A 17,195-nucleotide genomic window follows, 5' to 3' on the forward strand; every position below is an offset into this window, starting at 1 on the left:
CACATTGCAGAAGAGTGTAACGTAGTAGAAATTAAACAAATATATTGCAATATATTGTCCTATATAGTACTTTTCTTTAAAGCAATGTTAAAATCGTGTATCGTCTTGTCTCGTGACACGTGGGCGATAAAGTGATGCAAGCGGATGCCAGGTTTGACAAGTGAGTCGCTGTAGCTGTATCGGTAGCAGCCTCCCGGATGGCTAAGAATCAGCCATAAATCCTTAGATGAATGGATGGTTGCCGGTTTGATCACCCAGTCACTGTTGTTGTGTCCTTGAGCTTTATTATTTTACGGGATTTTTAATGGCAGGCTTTCTAAGCGGCATAGGTGTGTCCCTTTACGTTCATCAAATAGCAGTTTTATATCTTTAAATGCGGCTGCACGGCGGATGAGTGGTTAGCGCGCAGACCTCACAGCTAAGAGACCAGGGTTCAATTCCACCCTCGGCCATCTCTGTGTGGAGTTTGCATGTTCTCCCCGTGCATGCGTGGGTTTTCTCCGGGTACTCCGGTTTCCTCCCACATTCCAAAAACATGCTAGGTAAATTAGCCACTCCAAATTGTCCATAGGTATGAATGTGAGTGTGAATGGTTGTTTGTCTATATGTGCAGTCCAGGGTGGACCCCGCCTCTCGCCCGAAGACAGCTGGGATAGGCTCCAGCACCCCCGCAACCCTCGTGAGGATAAGCGGTAGAAAATGAATGAATGAATGAATGAATATCTTTAAATACACAGAAAAAAGAAAGGATTAAGATGGTGGATGACGGGCCCTTGTGCCCTTTTCCTTGAAACAAATAATAACGGGTGCACCACGACCAAAAAGCTTTTCAAGGTGTTAAACTACACGAAAAAGGAAAACCAATCTCCCACGGCCTCTGGCTGAATAGTTTAATAACAAAGCACATGTAAGATGAATCTGAGGAATTCCGTTGCCGCACCCAGTCCGCGTGTCTATCCTATCCTGTCCTGTACGGGCTGTAAAAAAGCAACAATAAAACGCTGCCCTCGGGCCACAAGAATGGAACTACCAGATTTGCTTTCTGCTTGTTTCACCTCCACCTGTGCTCCTTTCTTCACCCTTAAGGCTTTGTTACTCAACTTACTGGGAGCAGCCACCATGCTAACTGTCATGACCTGAACGTTTACTTTTTTACATGTACACACACACACACACACACAATGGGCTTATTCAAACAACCTACATACGTGTTATGTTTGCTTGGGTTAAAAGGAACTCGTATGCTCGGGGTGGTCATAAGGCGGCCTCGCCCTGTTGTGCGCCAAACAAGCGTCCTGAGGCGGTCTGGGTCGGCTTGTGAGTGGGCATGGGGCCGGTATGACATCTCCATATTTGGTGAATAATATCTGGGCACGCCTGTGTTAGCTACACCTGACATATGGCAACAGGGCACACGCCTGCGGTTTCAACACACGGACGCCCACTTCCGACTGCGCGGAACAACACGGGGTGTGACGAAGTATTTCCACGTCCTGGCCACGCCGGACCTCCACTTTCTCGGTGTGACGCAAAATTGTAGAGGTTTTGAACCCGTGACTATGAACCTTCGGAGCAGTAACCGGCCCGTGCCTCCTTGCTAGTCAACCTTCATTCATTCATTTTCTACCGCTTTTCCTCACGAGGGTCGCGGGGGTGCTGGAGCCTATCCCAGCTGTCTTCGGACGAGAGGCAAACAACCATTCACACTCACATTCATACTTATGGACAATTTGGAGTGGCTAATTAACCTAGCATGTTTTTGGAATGTGGGAGGAAACCGGAGTACCCGGAGAAAACCCACGCATGCACGGGGAGAACATGCAAACTCCACACAGAGATGGCCGAGGGTGGAATTGAACCCTGGTCTCCTAGCTGTGAGGTCTGCGCGCTAACCACTCGACCGCCGCTAGTCAACCTGTCGACTGAAATATGGCCGCCGCACAGACCGGGGTTGCAATGACAGCAAAAAGCTTGGCGAATAATAAGAATGGAAGAGAAAACTGGGCTGCACGGTGGTCTGGTGGTTAGCCTGTGGGCCACAGGAAGACCTAGGATGTTTGTTCTCCCCGTGTGTGGGGGGTTTGCTCTGGGTAGGCCGCTTTCCTCCAAAAACGTCCAAAAACATGCATGTACATTGTACTTTGGTCACAGTTAATTCCCAGTTAACTCAAAGTTAATTAGTTAGTTGATTAGTTGCCAGCCAGACAAAAACACCAACGAGGTGGCCATGTTTGGCGATCAGTACCAAACTGCTGCTGTGTGTGCAGCTTTAAGGTCGCACCAGAATGGATGGATGAGCAACTGACCCCCCCCCCCCAAAAAAAGTCCAATGTGAAACAAAAGTGCTTCCTTGTCCGGGTTGTCTTTGAACTAGCCACTGTTCTCATTCCACTCCCCGCTAGGCCGCATTCCCCAGACTTCTCAGGCCTCTCACATGCTTCCATAAACTTTCACAGCCATTCTCTTCCCTCTATTCCGCAGACCTGATGGAATGCTTCAAATTCCTCACTGGGCAAGAGCAGAGGGTCCTCGTGTTTATAAAAAAAAAAGGTTCTAACCGAATCTCCTGCGTTACTCGGCAACTTGACATAAGAGCGGCCCGAAGTTCCCAGACGTTCCGAGCCAAAGATCCGTGCTTCAAAGATATTAATCCTGTTGGGATTAACGCCTGTAATTCAAAAAGATGTGAGCTTAACAACCAAGAACGTTGTTGTTATTGCCCGAGGTATCTCGGGGGCAATCCTTTCAAATAGTTGCTATCCCAGTGCAGGAACATCTTCGGTTTGGGTGGTCAGATTCTGGTCAGATACAAGACCGTTTTGAGTGCTCGTGAGACCAGATCCACCAACGAGCTGTCATTGAGTCTCTGAACCTCCGCCATCTTGGCTGTGACGCCATTCCGGTCGTGGAGGCACAGCCGAGCGAGGAAAGAGAGAGATATCTTCTGACCTTCCAGACTGTTCTTCCGCAGTTGAAGACTTGTTTTGAGGTTGCCCCCCCCCCCCCCCCCCCCCGCCCCCAGTGTTCAAACAGCTTCTTGGTTTTGGACTTTTGTATTCCCGTCTGCGTCGCAGCTTGCGTTTTCCCTCGGCAAAAATAATAGTCAAAGTATTTGGAATACCTTCAGTGTTTAGCTTATGATATTTCTTATGATATTTCATCACACTGCAATTTATTTTCTTTGCTTCCTGCCTCCACGCTCCCCCCCCATGAATGTATACAGTATGAGTATATAGTATATATATTTGTCCACATGTCCCTGAAAGCTCTTTTGTTTGCTCAGCTGAAGGTTGCCCCCCCCTCGCAGTAAAACAACCTTCCCTCCTGGCTAATGTAAACAACACCGTTTGTTGACGTCTTTCACCTGGGATCTCCTCCCGGCTTCCGATTCTGAAAACCCCTTCCACAGTTTAAATGGTATTTTGGATGGGGGGGGGGCATGAAGCAAACCATGGGTCACATGACTAAGCCGGGGGTGTCCAGACTTTTCGTCCAGGAACGAAAGGATGCCAGGGCCACTTTGATAATCTCATCTCAGCTTTGTCGTATCCCATATTCCAGCTGTCTTTGGGGGAGAGGCGGGGCCAATCACAAGGCACATGTAGGCAAACAACCATTCACACTCACATTCATAATAATCATTGTACATTTTCTTGTAATATTTAGACTTTATTCTTATAATATAAGTTAATATAACCCACCCTAACTTTATCTGGTTTTGTTAGATTTTTTTTCAATATTGAAAATAATTGTTGAATAATTATAATAACAATAAAAAAATATATTCTGGTAAAATTGCAACTTTTTTCTTGTGAGATTCTGACTTTTTTCTTTACATATTTTCACTTTCTCTTTGTAAAATGTTTTGCTCATTTTTAATTTTGTAATTGTTTGAACTCACTCCTTCTTGTAATTATAAAAATTTATTCTTAGAATATTTTGACTTGATTTTTGTAACATTCAAACTTTTCCAAAAATACAAAAATGAGATTGATGAGTCCCCATAATATTTTATTATTCTCATAAAATCTCCACTTGTTCTGTTCTGTTGTTAAATGATATTTTTAGAAATAAAAAAACAGCAGCGGGCCACACATGCCCACCCCCTTTTGGACACCCCTAACCCTCCAAAAACTGACCCTCTCCTGACTGCGCACTCTTCTTTCCTCAGGCGTCATCCGGACCCAAGAACTGCTGGACCATGAAGCCACACCCCACTACTGGCTGACGGTCTACGCCATGGACCGCGGCGTGGTGCCGCTGTCGGCCTTCGTGGAGGTCTACATCGAAGTGCAGGACGTCAACGACAACGCGCCGCAGGCCTCCCAGCCCGTCTACTACCCCTCCGTGATGGAGAACTCCCCCAAGGATGTGTCCATCATCCAGATCGAGGCGGTGGACCCGGACGCCAGGGCCAGCGATAAACTCTCCTACAGGATCACCAGCGGGAATCCCCAGGGGTTCTTCGCCATCAACGCCAGGACAGGTAAGACCGCTGCTTGACGTCTTATTAGTTGGTGTGGCTTGGCCAGCTCCATGTTTGATTCCCAGCTTCTGAAACCTGGAGCTCATCCACGGAATAATCAGGCTCCAAAAGATGAGCTGTGAATCTGTGAAATCAATGATCCCAGGAATTAAGGAGTTCCGCTGATGACTAAGATGATAAAGTATGTCACAATACTGCAGTATTAAATGTTATCATGAGTGTACCGGTTACTGCATGCATATAGAGCCATAAACCTTGCTGGAGGTTCGTTAGCTATCTTTAATAGCGGTCATACTAGGTGTGTCCCGTCATGCTTATTGTTGCCTCTCTTTCTTCCGCTACAAAAGACGGAAAAGGCGAGTGCTCATGTTTCACATCAGGATTCCAAAGAACCACACTCCACACTCTTTATTGCTCTCTGCTTCTACCATATCTTACTTATTGTGTGGAAATATGGGATAATAACTATAAAAGCAATCTTCACTGGCTAAATGTACTGCAAAAAAGGTCAGTAAGGATAATTCATAATGCCGCCTACAGAGAACATACTAACTCCTTATTTCATTTCCAGCATTTCAGTATGTGGAATCAAACTATGGAATGGATTGAGTAAGGAAGTATTGACACTTACTATGGTACCCATTATGTCATTGTATGGTCATATCACCTTGTACTTTGGTACGTGACAAAAAAATTAAACTAAATTTTTTTAAATTAATAAAATAGTTAAAAAAACCTCAAACTATATTAGGAAAGCAAGAAGTGAACAAATGTAACAGTAAAATAAATGAATAAAATAAAAGAAAAAAGAAAAGAAAATAGAAAAAAAAAGAAAAAATAGAAATAAAAACATTTTATAAAATAAAGTTAAAAAAACAACTTAAATTATATTAAGAAAGCAGGAAGTGAACAAATGTAACAGTTAGTGATTGTAAAAGTACCAGATGGAGGGGTAGGATTTAATAAGCTTTGCTTCTTCCTACTCCTTTTGGACATGTGGAACTGGGAACTGATTATGGGATACACTCAATTGGAATCTGATGCATGTTCAAATGAAATTAAACCATTACCAAAGAACATTAGCGGAAAACAGGCAACGCTGCAAAAGTTTTGTGGTGCAGGAATTATTTGTTTTTAATGGCATCTTCCGCTACGTTGTTGTAAGAGGATATTTGACTAGCAGTGGGCTGATCCTGCTCGCTTCCCTTCCATTCCGTGTGGCACGTTGAAGATGCTGCCATGATTCATATTTCATGTGCTACTGATGAAGTTGTCCATGTTTGGCAGCGTACAAAGTCAAGCAGTCCTGGTTCCTGGTCCCTAGCAGAGCTCTGTAGTCCCGCCTATGTTGACGTTTGACAGTCCGCCAGCGTAGGCCGTAAAATCATGATGGAAAACGTGCCGTTCCTCCGACTTATCCGAGAGCACTCTCTTCCGGCTGTGCATGTGAGCTCTCATTAATGTGAAATGAGGAACGCTAAGTGAAGCGAGCGAGCAAAGCAGTTGCTCCAATTTGCCCGCCACTGATGTGTGTGGTCCTTTTTTCCCTCCCCAAGGTAGTCGACATCAACAAGCGAGGTTATTTTCGTTTAGAACTGGCGCTGTCAACTTTCTGACCAAATAAGGATTCGGCCTCGCAGTGAGCCGGCCCCCCAAAGCAAGCCTCACACAACCCGGCAGGCTGACTTCCCAAATGAATGCGGGACTTGCATCTTTTCCGTAACCTGCAAGCGTGAATATGTAAGGATGAAAGTGAATAGCGTGACGTTTGGGTGGTTACATCATGCTTCTCTCAACAAATGCTGTCGCCCTAAAGATGGCGGCCACGGCACGCAAGGCTCTGTACGGATCAGTTCGGTGATATGCATGATTATTCTATTCTTTCTCTCTTAGCGTAAAGAGCTAAAAGATGGACGACGATGATAAACGAGATGAAAAAAGGCCAAATGTGTCTCCATGTTATCAAGCCAACAGGACCCAGGACCGCATATTGCAGGCTTTGCCGAATGTTTAAATTTACTACACGCCAGCCTCTGTAATTACACCTTCCAAAACGGCGTCGGACGCACGGGCCCCCGTCTTGGCGCGTCTACAAAGCTCCACCAAAGGGTGGGAAAAAGGAAAAGAAACCAAAGCTTATGTTTTGCGAGCTAACAAGCTAGCCTTCTGCCACGCTTTCCAAAACGAAGCCCGTCAGGCTCCAAAGACGTGACGGCTTTGCTCAACGCCTCGGATGCGGTTTTATTTTCTTCTCCGGCCTCGGGCTATGGGATTTCTGCAGAGTAAACAAGGCAGGTCTGCCTCCTCTGACATAAGTTTGCCGTTAAATTGCAAGAGAAGCTCTTCTGCTGAGGGTGCTCTTTTGGAAAATCAACACCTGAGAGCTTACGACATAACGGCTGGCTTTGGGGGCGGGGGCGGGGGTTTGATTTATTTGTATTTACGGGATTTATTTGTATTTGAGATACCCCCCCCCCCCCCCCCCCCCCGGCAGATGACGTCCATGAGCGTGTGGCGTGGCCTTATAAGTAGCGATGGAGGTGCTGATCACTTCATCAATTCTAGAGATTTAACTTGCAGTCACATGTTGCCTTTGGGACATGCTGGGTTTTTTTGGTTTTGCCAAAATTTGATCCTGGTTTTGGTACATGCTATGCCAGACGTGTCCTGACCTTTCCCAGCGAGGCCACAAGGTGAAAAATGAAAGGATGCATGTTGCTGTATGTCTACTTCAATGAAGGGCATCTCAGATTTGTGATGGAAGTTATTATTTTCATCAACTTCAATTTTCCAAATATCCCAACTTTTTTATGGCTTTTTCCCATAAGGTTTTCTCCAACCTAATTTTCCTAAAAATGAGCCCTTTTCATAATATGGCATCCATCCATTTTCTATGCCGCTTATCTTCACTGGAGTGGTGGTATGCTGGATGGCCCAGGGTGGAATCGAACTCGGGTCTCCTAGCTGTGTGGCCGAGAAAGTAAAAAAAAAAAGTACACTGACAAGGAATTCTCTCAACGCTAACATGTGAGAGTCTGTATTATGTCAAATTTATGTCTTATTTTCCCTTATATCTTGGGTAATAGGAGGGTAAAGGTGACTGTAGGGGTGTTATGTCATTTATAGAGGGCTTTAATGAGTTTTAAAAGTGTATTTAGATGGTCATAAAAAGTTAAAAAAACAAGGGATTACTGTACTGTCAATTGAGTAATGAGGTGGAATTGAACTCCGGTCTCCTCGCTGTGAGGCCTGCGAGCTAACCACTCGTCCACTGTGCAGCCCCTAAAATGACATATTCCACATAATATGATGAGTTTATTCTTGTAAAATTGTGACTTTTTTTCTTGACTTTTGCCTCTTAATTTGACTTTATTTTGCAAAATGTGCTTAAAAGAAATATCCGTATTTCAAAAATATCCATATTTTGTCCAGCCTTGCTAGCATGCGATGCAACAAGAGATATTTTCACAACATCTGTTGGCGAATAGCCAGTAAAAGTACTCAATTTCAGTACAATTGTTTGTCGATTCGTTTGTGTTCATCCGAGGTCTGATCATCGAGCTCCCCTGATGCATATTTGTGGACTAGAGGATCAGAAGCTCCCAGCAGCGTGGGTTAGTTGGCTGTTTGTTGGTGATTTGTTGGTGGACGCATCCTAGCATATTTAGTCCCACACGCACTTACTGACACTTAAAGACACGCAGCCCACTCGCTGTCTGCTTTTTTCTTCCACTTCATCAAGGATTTGTTATTAAAGCTCGTGCCGCCCACCTGCGGCTGTGGGAAACTCCGTCGTGTGCTTGGACTTTGAACTGTGCGCTTGTAAATGGAACCCGAGCACGACGTCGACGCCAAACAAGGGACACGTTTCGCTTTGTCAAGTCGGGCGCCATGAAGTATAAATGAAGTATAAATGTGGTTTTTGCTAGTGAACTGGTCCAACAATGGAAGAATGTAGAAGATAATTACAATCAATCAAAATATCTGTTGATGAATCATGACAGGAAGCCTTCATATCTGAGAACTGAAGAAGTGAAGAAGCCTTTGGGATTGAAGGTAAAAGAAGAGTCCAGTTGCCTCTATTCGGCCTTTGCGGATCCCGATGACCCGGATGACTGAAACCACAAAGACGTATTACCTGCTACTGCACCCCCGCTAATCTCCATCTGATCCACTAGAATCAATAATGGCCGCTTGCAGTTGTTTAAAGCAAAGCAAATAAAGATACAACAGAGGGGATTTCATTACACTTCTTTTTTTTTTTAGAGTTCCGCATTTGGAGCCAGAAGCTCTTTGTCAGCAGTGGAAAAGAAAGGAGCCAGGAATGCTTTGCTAAGCACGGTTACTTTTAAGGCTGTTTGCTCGCCAGTCGCCCCAGGCGGCGGCGATATAAAACCAAAGCCATCTGGATCAGGAGTCTGCTTCAGACGCACGTTTATCAGGGCTACCTTGAAAACCAAAGACCCCGTCCGTTGTCACAGGAAGTGTTAGAGGAAAGGAATACTTTCAATGACTTCCTGGATCTTTTCCGGAGGACAAACGGCACTCGGAGAACAGATTATTCATTCTAGCAGGACCACAAATGAAAATGGCACGCCCCCCCCCACACAGCAGACGATCCAGATGATAGAAATGATCTCCAACAAGTCGGCGTCTTGAACAAGCTCAGGGACTTGAGCTGTCCAGCACGTTCTGGCTGGTCTGGAAGCTAAATACGAGCAGCAACCCAACCACGTCCTGAACTCTTTAACTCCCCGCAGCCTCCCTTTTGGAGCCAGCAGACCGAGTCTTGAAGGACATGCTTCACAGCTCCTTCCAGCCCCCCCCCCAATCCAAAAGCCACAGCTGTAATTACTGTCAACCCGACTCAGCCCACGCCTCTGGACGCCTTTTGTGCGAGCTCGCATCTGTGCTTCGGGGACAAAGGCCTGGTGTGTTGGAAGGGCGGACGTCCTTGGCGTCCCAACCAATCATTTGACAGAGTCTTAACTTTTCAGGCGGTGATGGACCATCGGCCGCGCTGACATGCGAAAGACTATTCCTGTTTCTCGCAAGTAGTCATTTTCAGACAAATAAAGCAATATGGAAGTCAAAGGTTTTGAGGAGGATGAGTTAAAATAGATGAAAGTATGGTCTTCAAGTAGAACGGGTGCTTAGATGTTGGGGTTGGCCGCACATCCTGTGGCAGACGATCTTATGGTGGACATGTTGGACGAAGCGAGGACACCGTGCCGTTGACATGCTTCACTCGCTGTTAGCATCTGGAAGGTTGGTAGCAGCCAAGCTAACGTTTAGCAACACTTCCGTTCCTTCAACCACCGCAGTCTGAGCTAATTCAATTCTAATGAAAAAAACCAACATTATTTTAGTAGCACAAACAAAGAAAATCAATTTTTAAAAATCATAATAATTATAATATACACATTATGAGAAACTCATTTCTGGCAAATTAGGTTTTGGGAATAACTTTTTCACTTTTTTATTTTCTATCCCCTCCTGCTGCGGTCTGGCCCCTCCAAATTTCATTAATTTTCTACCGCATATCCTCACGAGAGATGGCCGAGGGTAGGATTGAACTCTGTCTGTGCACTAACCACTCAACCACCGTGCAGCCACTTCTAAATATTATAGTTATAAAATTGTCATATTACAAAAAAATGGGTAGATTTAATTTTACGACACTAAAGTAAAATGTGAAGAGAAGAAAAAAAACAATTTTACCAGAGCAAACTTGGACTATTATGAGGAAAAATCATGTCATTTTAGTAACATTAAATTGAATTGTTCCAGATTGAAATATTCTGCTAATATCGATATGATGATATTTTATTCATTTTTCATGATGTGGCCCTCCTGGGAAAACCTTTGTGATGCTGTTCTAAGAGTGTTGTAATATAATTATAAACTTAACGTCATACATTGGCGTGTGTTCACAAGTTCTGAGGCGTTAGGGGCTGAACGGAACCAGGAACTAGGAACGCCATGCTAGGAACGCTGAATGGCGAATACGCGGCGATCCACCATATTGTTTAAGTATGTGGTGATCTCACGCTGAGATGTGCTCAGCATTCAGCAGTTGCTGCTCCACCAGAGCGTTTCTAACGTTTTGACTGGAGGTCCGTCGGTGTAACCGTGTCCTTCCTCACGGGCAGCAACCGCAGTTTGGGGGCCGGCCCATGGGCTGCGTCCAGAAAGGGAACAAACAAAAGCAAGAAAAGGCAGTAAATCAGGACCTAAAATATCTCCACTCAGTCCACACAATGTTTTTTGCAGCGCTTCTATATTTGATCATAACCAAAAAGCTTGCCTTTCATATGTTTTTCATAGTAGAAAATAACAGCATGGAGGCCGCAGCCTGAGCTGGGGTAGTAGTTTCCCATTTTTGGGCGCCTTAAAGAGAAACGGCATGTGGGCGGGGCATGGCGACTTTGATGGTCGGTCTGAGGAAGTGCCGTTTAACATTTTAAGTGGTGAAGTGAAATCTTGGTCGAAGTCGACCAACGATTTATCCATCGTTGCATGAACACATCACGCCGTTATTGACTTCAAAGAAAGTGTTATTTGACATGACACTGATATCATTTATCCCAACTAAAAGACATCACACCCTTTGAGTAGTTCACCATTTTATTTTAATATTCCGATCACATTATGTGATTGATGGGGGTCGGCCATGTTGGTTTGAGGATTAATGGTTTCTTTTTGTTGACTTTTCAATGTGACAGTCTTTCTATTTGTCAGCTAACGCAACAGTACTAGCATTAGCATGTGTAGTAGCAAAGTTCCATTGTGGCTGTATTTTGTTAGGAATTGAAAAAACAAACGCACAAAGGGGATGAACGGAGTGAGACCAGGAAGGTGTTTGCATAGTGACGCTACCACCCTAGTGGCCTTTATAGGTACTGCTAGTGATGTGTTAGCCATCCTTTAGCATGTATTTGTCTGTTTAGATTAGAATCTGTTTGGTGCAACTCACTTCCTGTTCTATGGTAGTCATCACACTTTCATGTTGCACTGTCCACAGTGTGTGTTGAGGTTTGGGATTCGTTTTCCTAGAATATAAATCAGCGGCGGTGTGTGGGATGAAAAAGAGCCAGCAGAAGAGGAGAGGAAAGCATGCTCGAGTACGCCGCCTAAGTGGCTGTCTTCTATTTCCTAATTGCAGTGCCGTTGAGCAGGACTATTTCGGGCCTCTGTAAGTTGTGGCCCTCGTCTCCTCGCTGCCGGCATGTGCACCACCGGTGGCTTTGGGGTTTCGGAAATCCTTTGCTTTTTATGCTAATCGGGCAGCCGCGTGGCGACCGGGCCGCTCTGGTGCGGTCCCAGCTTGCCCGCTCCTCTCCGTGTGCTCGATGTCCATGCGAGCCTTGCAATTATACGCTGGCAGGCGGGACGGGAAGCTGCTTATAACGCGTACGTTCGCTAACCATCCCGTGTTTATGAATGGTGAATGCCAGCGCTGCTTGTTTTCCTTAGCATTTGGTATAACCCTGTGCTTCTGCTTATGCCCCCCCCCGAAATCCAGGAAAATCTCACACTTGGAACACCCCCGTTTCTCTGATTTGGTTTCACACCAACATTTGAGCTAAACATTTTTTTTTGTTTTGCCAATCATCCACAATCTTAATGTGATACAAGAACACACGCGTCTTTCTTGTTTCTGTGCATCCTGAGCGGCGAAATGGAGGCAGCTGGGAATTCACCCATCAGCCAAAAAGCCTCAACTACCCTCTATCTGCACCACCTGAGTTGCATATTAACCACGCTACCAGGAAAGGGGGGCGAGGAGCGTGGTGATTTGGACATGAACACTACTTACACTTGAAGAGCTTATGCGGAAGTACCAAATTCCCTAAAAAGCAGTCATGGAAAAACTGATTCCAGCAGCCTTCTTTCTTCAGTGTAGTTCTTCAATGCCTGGAAGAGGGAATGGAATATTGGGATGAGTTTCAAGTGCAGTAACTACAATAATTCCTCTAATAATTGTTGACTTCAACACCACCGTCAAAAATTCCAAATTTATCCCAAAGTGCCAAATGTACTTTGCCTTGCTTTCTGCAATCGGCAGCCTGCACTCTGACAATAATTAGGCAGTTGAATGTGACTGACACATGAACAGACTAGAGTAGTAGATCCCCGCCGAGCGCCGTGGACCCCCTCCCCCCAACCCCCCACACATTAATTGGCTAATTGGCTGAAAATGTTAAAGAATCCAGGATCCAGACGGCGATCCGGATCACCCCAAAATCAAACAAACAAACAAAGTCTAACCAGGTCCAAGAGTGTTCTCTCTAACCAAGAGATCCTCTGGTGGACTGTGGTTTCCCAACCTGAAGGTTGCTGGTTCAATCCTTCTTCTTCCCTTGACCATGCGGAAGCATCTTCAGCCAAGAGGCTGATGCTCCTGATGCCGTAACGGTGTCCAAGCGGAGTCAATGCCACCATGGAGGCGTTGGCGGCAGTTTGGTGGCCGGAATGAACCATTGGCATTGTGAGGAGGGGGGGAGGTGGTTAGCATTTTCACTCCAAAGAGAAACCATAGAAACTACAGCATATGTATCCATTCTTTGTTTGTCGTTAGCCTTTTAGTTGGCAGGCTAACATTGGTATTTAGCTAGCTAACGAAAGCAACCACAGGATGTTCTTGTGTTCTTGTGCCTCGTTCTCCGACTGCGACCAGCATGGCGTGGTTTTCCATGTCGGTCTGTTGCTTCAGCTTGCATAACAGGAATGAAACGCTAGCCAAGCCGAAAGCCGAGCCGAGCTGGAAGCTATTTGGGCCTCGTCTTTGCGGGACTTTGCTAAATTTCACGTGTGCGAGCTAGCATCAGTGACCCTTCTGGCAGTTGGTGCGCCGCCCAGAAGAATGGCGAGAACTCGCCGGGAGTTATTTCCACAGTTGGCTACTAGCATCGGCACCTCAACTAATAATTGCTGTAAACCAGGGGAGCTCCAAAGTGTGGGGTGGGGGCCATTTGCGGCCCGCAGCTGTTCTTTCATTGGAAGAAGTAAAAAATAAATTTGACGGAAAAGTGGTCTCAAAAGAATGTTGACAATAATATTTCTTCATGGGCCTAGCAAGTACCGTCCATGGAGACCATCAACCATCCCTGAATGTCCTGAACTCCTGTTTACCATAGAGCTCTTTCAGGCAATATCAACATTGACCAATCCAAATCTTTGGGAATTATTTGGGAATGAACGTTTACTGAACGGAGTTTAACGCTGCTCATGTCCTGCAGGTCTGGTGACCACCACGTCCAGGAAGTTGGACAGGGAGCAGCAAGACGAGCACATTCTCGAGGTAAGCACCTGCTTTTATTTTGAAAAGGAAGCCATTTGGGATGGATGTCATGTGTTCCCGGGATGGAGAGTGAGACCTCTCCCATCCTTTTGAAGAGCAGGAACAGGAAGCCGCAATGTTTTAAACGTGTGGCTTTTAATTGACCTCCACTTGTGTTGGAGCCCCACCCTCTCGCCGCACAAGCCGGGGTTGGTAATGGGGCCTTTTTTTTTTAAATTGCCTTTCCCGGGCTTTTAATTACAGTCATTGAGTGCTCGCCAGTTAATCCCAGTACATCTGGTGCCAGAGCAGGGATACTTTTCATCACTGGATTTCATTTCGTGGCCATCATGGCATCGTGGCATCATTGTCTTGTTCCTTATCTTTTTCCAAACATATCTTTCTTCATAAATAATCTTAAATAGAGTTTTTGGTTAATATTTCAACTCTATGCTACTAAAATGACATCATGATTTTTTGTCAATGAGCTTTTTTCTCCTCATATTTTGACTTGAATCTCCTTTTCTGTTGTTTCCTTTATTCCCATAACATCTGCAACCTAATTTTCCAACTTACTTTCTTTTTCATAATATGACTTTTTAAAAAAGGTCTTGCCAGTGTTAATATTTTGACAACTAAAATGACTAATAATTATTTTTTCTATATATTTATAATATTTGTATTTTCTCTTTTCAAACTACTGCAGATGTTCCACTTCCATTTTCTTTTTTTAGTCTTGTTGTCCAATGATATCCTTAGACAGAGTGTGAGCCAATAAAAAGGCCTCCAGTAGTCCTGGCTTTGATGACAATGTGATGCTAATGTTATAGAAGTGATAGAGGTGGTAGATGTGATAGTGTGGTAGAAGTGGTAGTTTAATAGAAGTGATGTCGATGTGGTAGAAGTAATAAAAGTGGTAGAAGTAATAGACGTGGTAGAGGTGGTCAAAGTGCTAGAAGTGTGACAGAAGTGGTAGAAGTGTTATGAATGTGATCGAAGTGATGGAAGTGTGGTAGAAGTAATAAAAGTGATAGAAGTAATAGACAGACATGATAGAAGTGTGGTAGAAGTAATAAAAGTGATAGAAGTGATTTTGATGTGATAGAAGTGGTCGAAGTGGTAGAAGTAATAGATGTGATAGACGTGATAGAAGTGTGGTAGAAGTGGTAGAAGTAATAAAAGTGATAGAAGTGATGTTGAAGTGATAGAAGTGTGATAGAAGTGGTAGAGGTAATAGAAGTGGTAGAAGCGTACTCCAGGTACTGGTAGGAAGTACTGCATAACTAACAATAAGGCGTTTGTCCCAAGACTGAAAGGTTTAGTGCAGTCATGTTGCCAATCATATCACATTAGGCAACACCCTGTTACAAGGTGGTGTTGCCATGGCGATGTAAGGTGTTTTTTTGTTTTGGCATGTGATGCTTATGTGGAATCCGGAAGCTATTATCACAGTCTGCACTTTCCATGGGGGGGGGGGGCACACTCATAAAACACCCCTAGCTAGCAGTGTGTCCCGAGGGCAGCTGGCTGAAGAAGAGGAATGCTAGCATGTGCACGTGCGCGTGCACGGACGGGGTGCAATCACGGCAAAGTGCCCCCGCATTGTTTTCCCACTAAGCTAGCTAGCTGAAGATAGCCAACATGCACGTGCAGCCATTGGGACCATGTGGAGCAATTAGGGTGGGGGGGTGGGGGCATTGTTTGCACCAAATGCCATCAGGGGGTTGTCGGTGGTGGCAGGGGTCGTAGGTGGTGGGGGCTTACTGGGACCCAGGGGGCCTTCGGCTTTTACAACGAGACAGACGTCTGTGGTGGGGGTTGGGCGTGGGGGGGGGGGGGGGTGTAAGAGACGGATAGCAGAAAGGCCAGAGTGGGTTGGGGGGGGTGAATGAAGGCAATGTGGGACATGCCTGGACATGCAGAGGAATCTGGAAGAGACAGAGTGGGGGTGGGGGGTAATGTACTGTAGCATTCTTATACATTCTTAGTAATTATCTTTTTAAAAAGTTAGCATATTTTCCGCACCATAAGGCGCATGCTAAAACATGCGGCCTGAGCGTAAAGTGATCTTTATAATCTGATTGATGTTGCTGCCTCCCCCCCCCCCCCCAAAGATACATATTGCTGTGAAAAGATGTTTATATAAGATGTCTTTTTTGTCCTGTGAATAGCATCCAAAACGCATTTCTAGCGTACTTTCAGTCCAAATACTTCTTATAAAGGTGCTCCTTCATAGCAGTCACCAATTTAAATGATCACTGCAAAGACCAGACCTCCAGGTAGGCGTCCATCCGTCCCTCACACTCTGCACTTGTTTCATCAATTTTTGTGTTAAATTTTCCTCTTATGGAAAAGAAAAGAAACTTTGAGTATCACTCCGACATCATGAACATCCAGCAGCAACTCAATATTTTAGCATGGCTGCTATTTTGATTAAAAATATAGTGAACCAAGTCTACCATCTACCTGGAGAAGCGTTTGTTTTATGTGCTGTAGGTGAGAGGTGTCACCCTGGTGATGTCACTTCCGGAAATGAGACTAAGCAGCGAGAGCTAGGTCATCATAGCTAGCGCCAACTATAAATGTAACGTTTGTGAATTTACCATTGGCTTTCAAAAATGGAAGACTGATTCCAAAGAATATATAACATGTTCAAGCCAAGTTGATGAATAATTGTAAGGAAGATTCCAGCCTCTATACTAGTCGGACACGATGGCGCAGTGCTGGAAGAGGAACCAAGCCTCCTTCAGAGAGACATTTTGCTTCCCGCAGTCTAATTAACGGCACTGGTGCGTATTGTGGCGGACATCTGCAGACGTGGCAATAGAATGAAATAGTCTAAAAACACATTAGGAGCATAATTGAAATGACGCCAGCGAATGTTGCGTGACGGCTCTTCGCCGTCTTTATGGGCGGCGCTCAGCAGATGGATTTTAATGACACTGACGTTTGTTCTGCCCTTGCCACACCGGAAGCTCAAAAACGCATCACGTTTGTGGGTGTTCTTCCAACACGTTGTGCTCACGGTGTGTTCAAATGTCCAAAGAGGCTGGGAATTTTTAGGTGGCTGAATCAGTCGGGGGGTGTTCAAACTTCTTCCATCTGCATGCCGGACAATCAGAGAATGGAAAGGCTACTTTTACATTTGGTAAAAGGCATTCAACGGTCAAAAGTGATCAATTTAACTACAGCAAAGCATGCTGGGAAATGCATAATCTGCTCATTCCACAGCTTGAAGGCCAGCCTTGGTTTTGACCCTTTTAAACACGTTTTTCTTTTTCTTCTTTTCTATCCCCTCCTGCACAATTTCATTCATTCATTCATTTTCTACTGCTTATCTTCACAATGGTCGCGGGGGTGCTGGAGCCTATCCCAGCTGTCTTGGGGCGAGAGGAGGGCACATATAGACAAACAACCATTCACATT

General features: G+C 45.0%; 1 protein-coding gene across 1 annotated transcript in view; it reads left to right on the plus strand.

Annotated features, from left to right (window-relative positions):
* fat1a (FAT atypical cadherin 1a) overlaps positions 1-17,195 on the plus strand; it is a 58,895-nt gene that overhangs the window by 8,994 nt on the left and 32,706 nt on the right. The window contains 2 exon segments of the mRNA XM_058063442.1: positions 4,172-4,486; positions 13,729-13,790. Of these exon segments, the coding sequence (XP_057919425.1) occupies positions 4,172-4,486; positions 13,729-13,790 (377 nt within the window).

Source organism: Doryrhamphus excisus, chromosome 1, assembly GCF_030265055.1.
Source record: "Doryrhamphus excisus isolate RoL2022-K1 chromosome 1, RoL_Dexc_1.0, whole genome shotgun sequence".
NCBI classification, from domain to species: Eukaryota; Metazoa; Chordata; class Actinopteri; order Syngnathiformes; family Syngnathidae; genus Doryrhamphus; species Doryrhamphus excisus.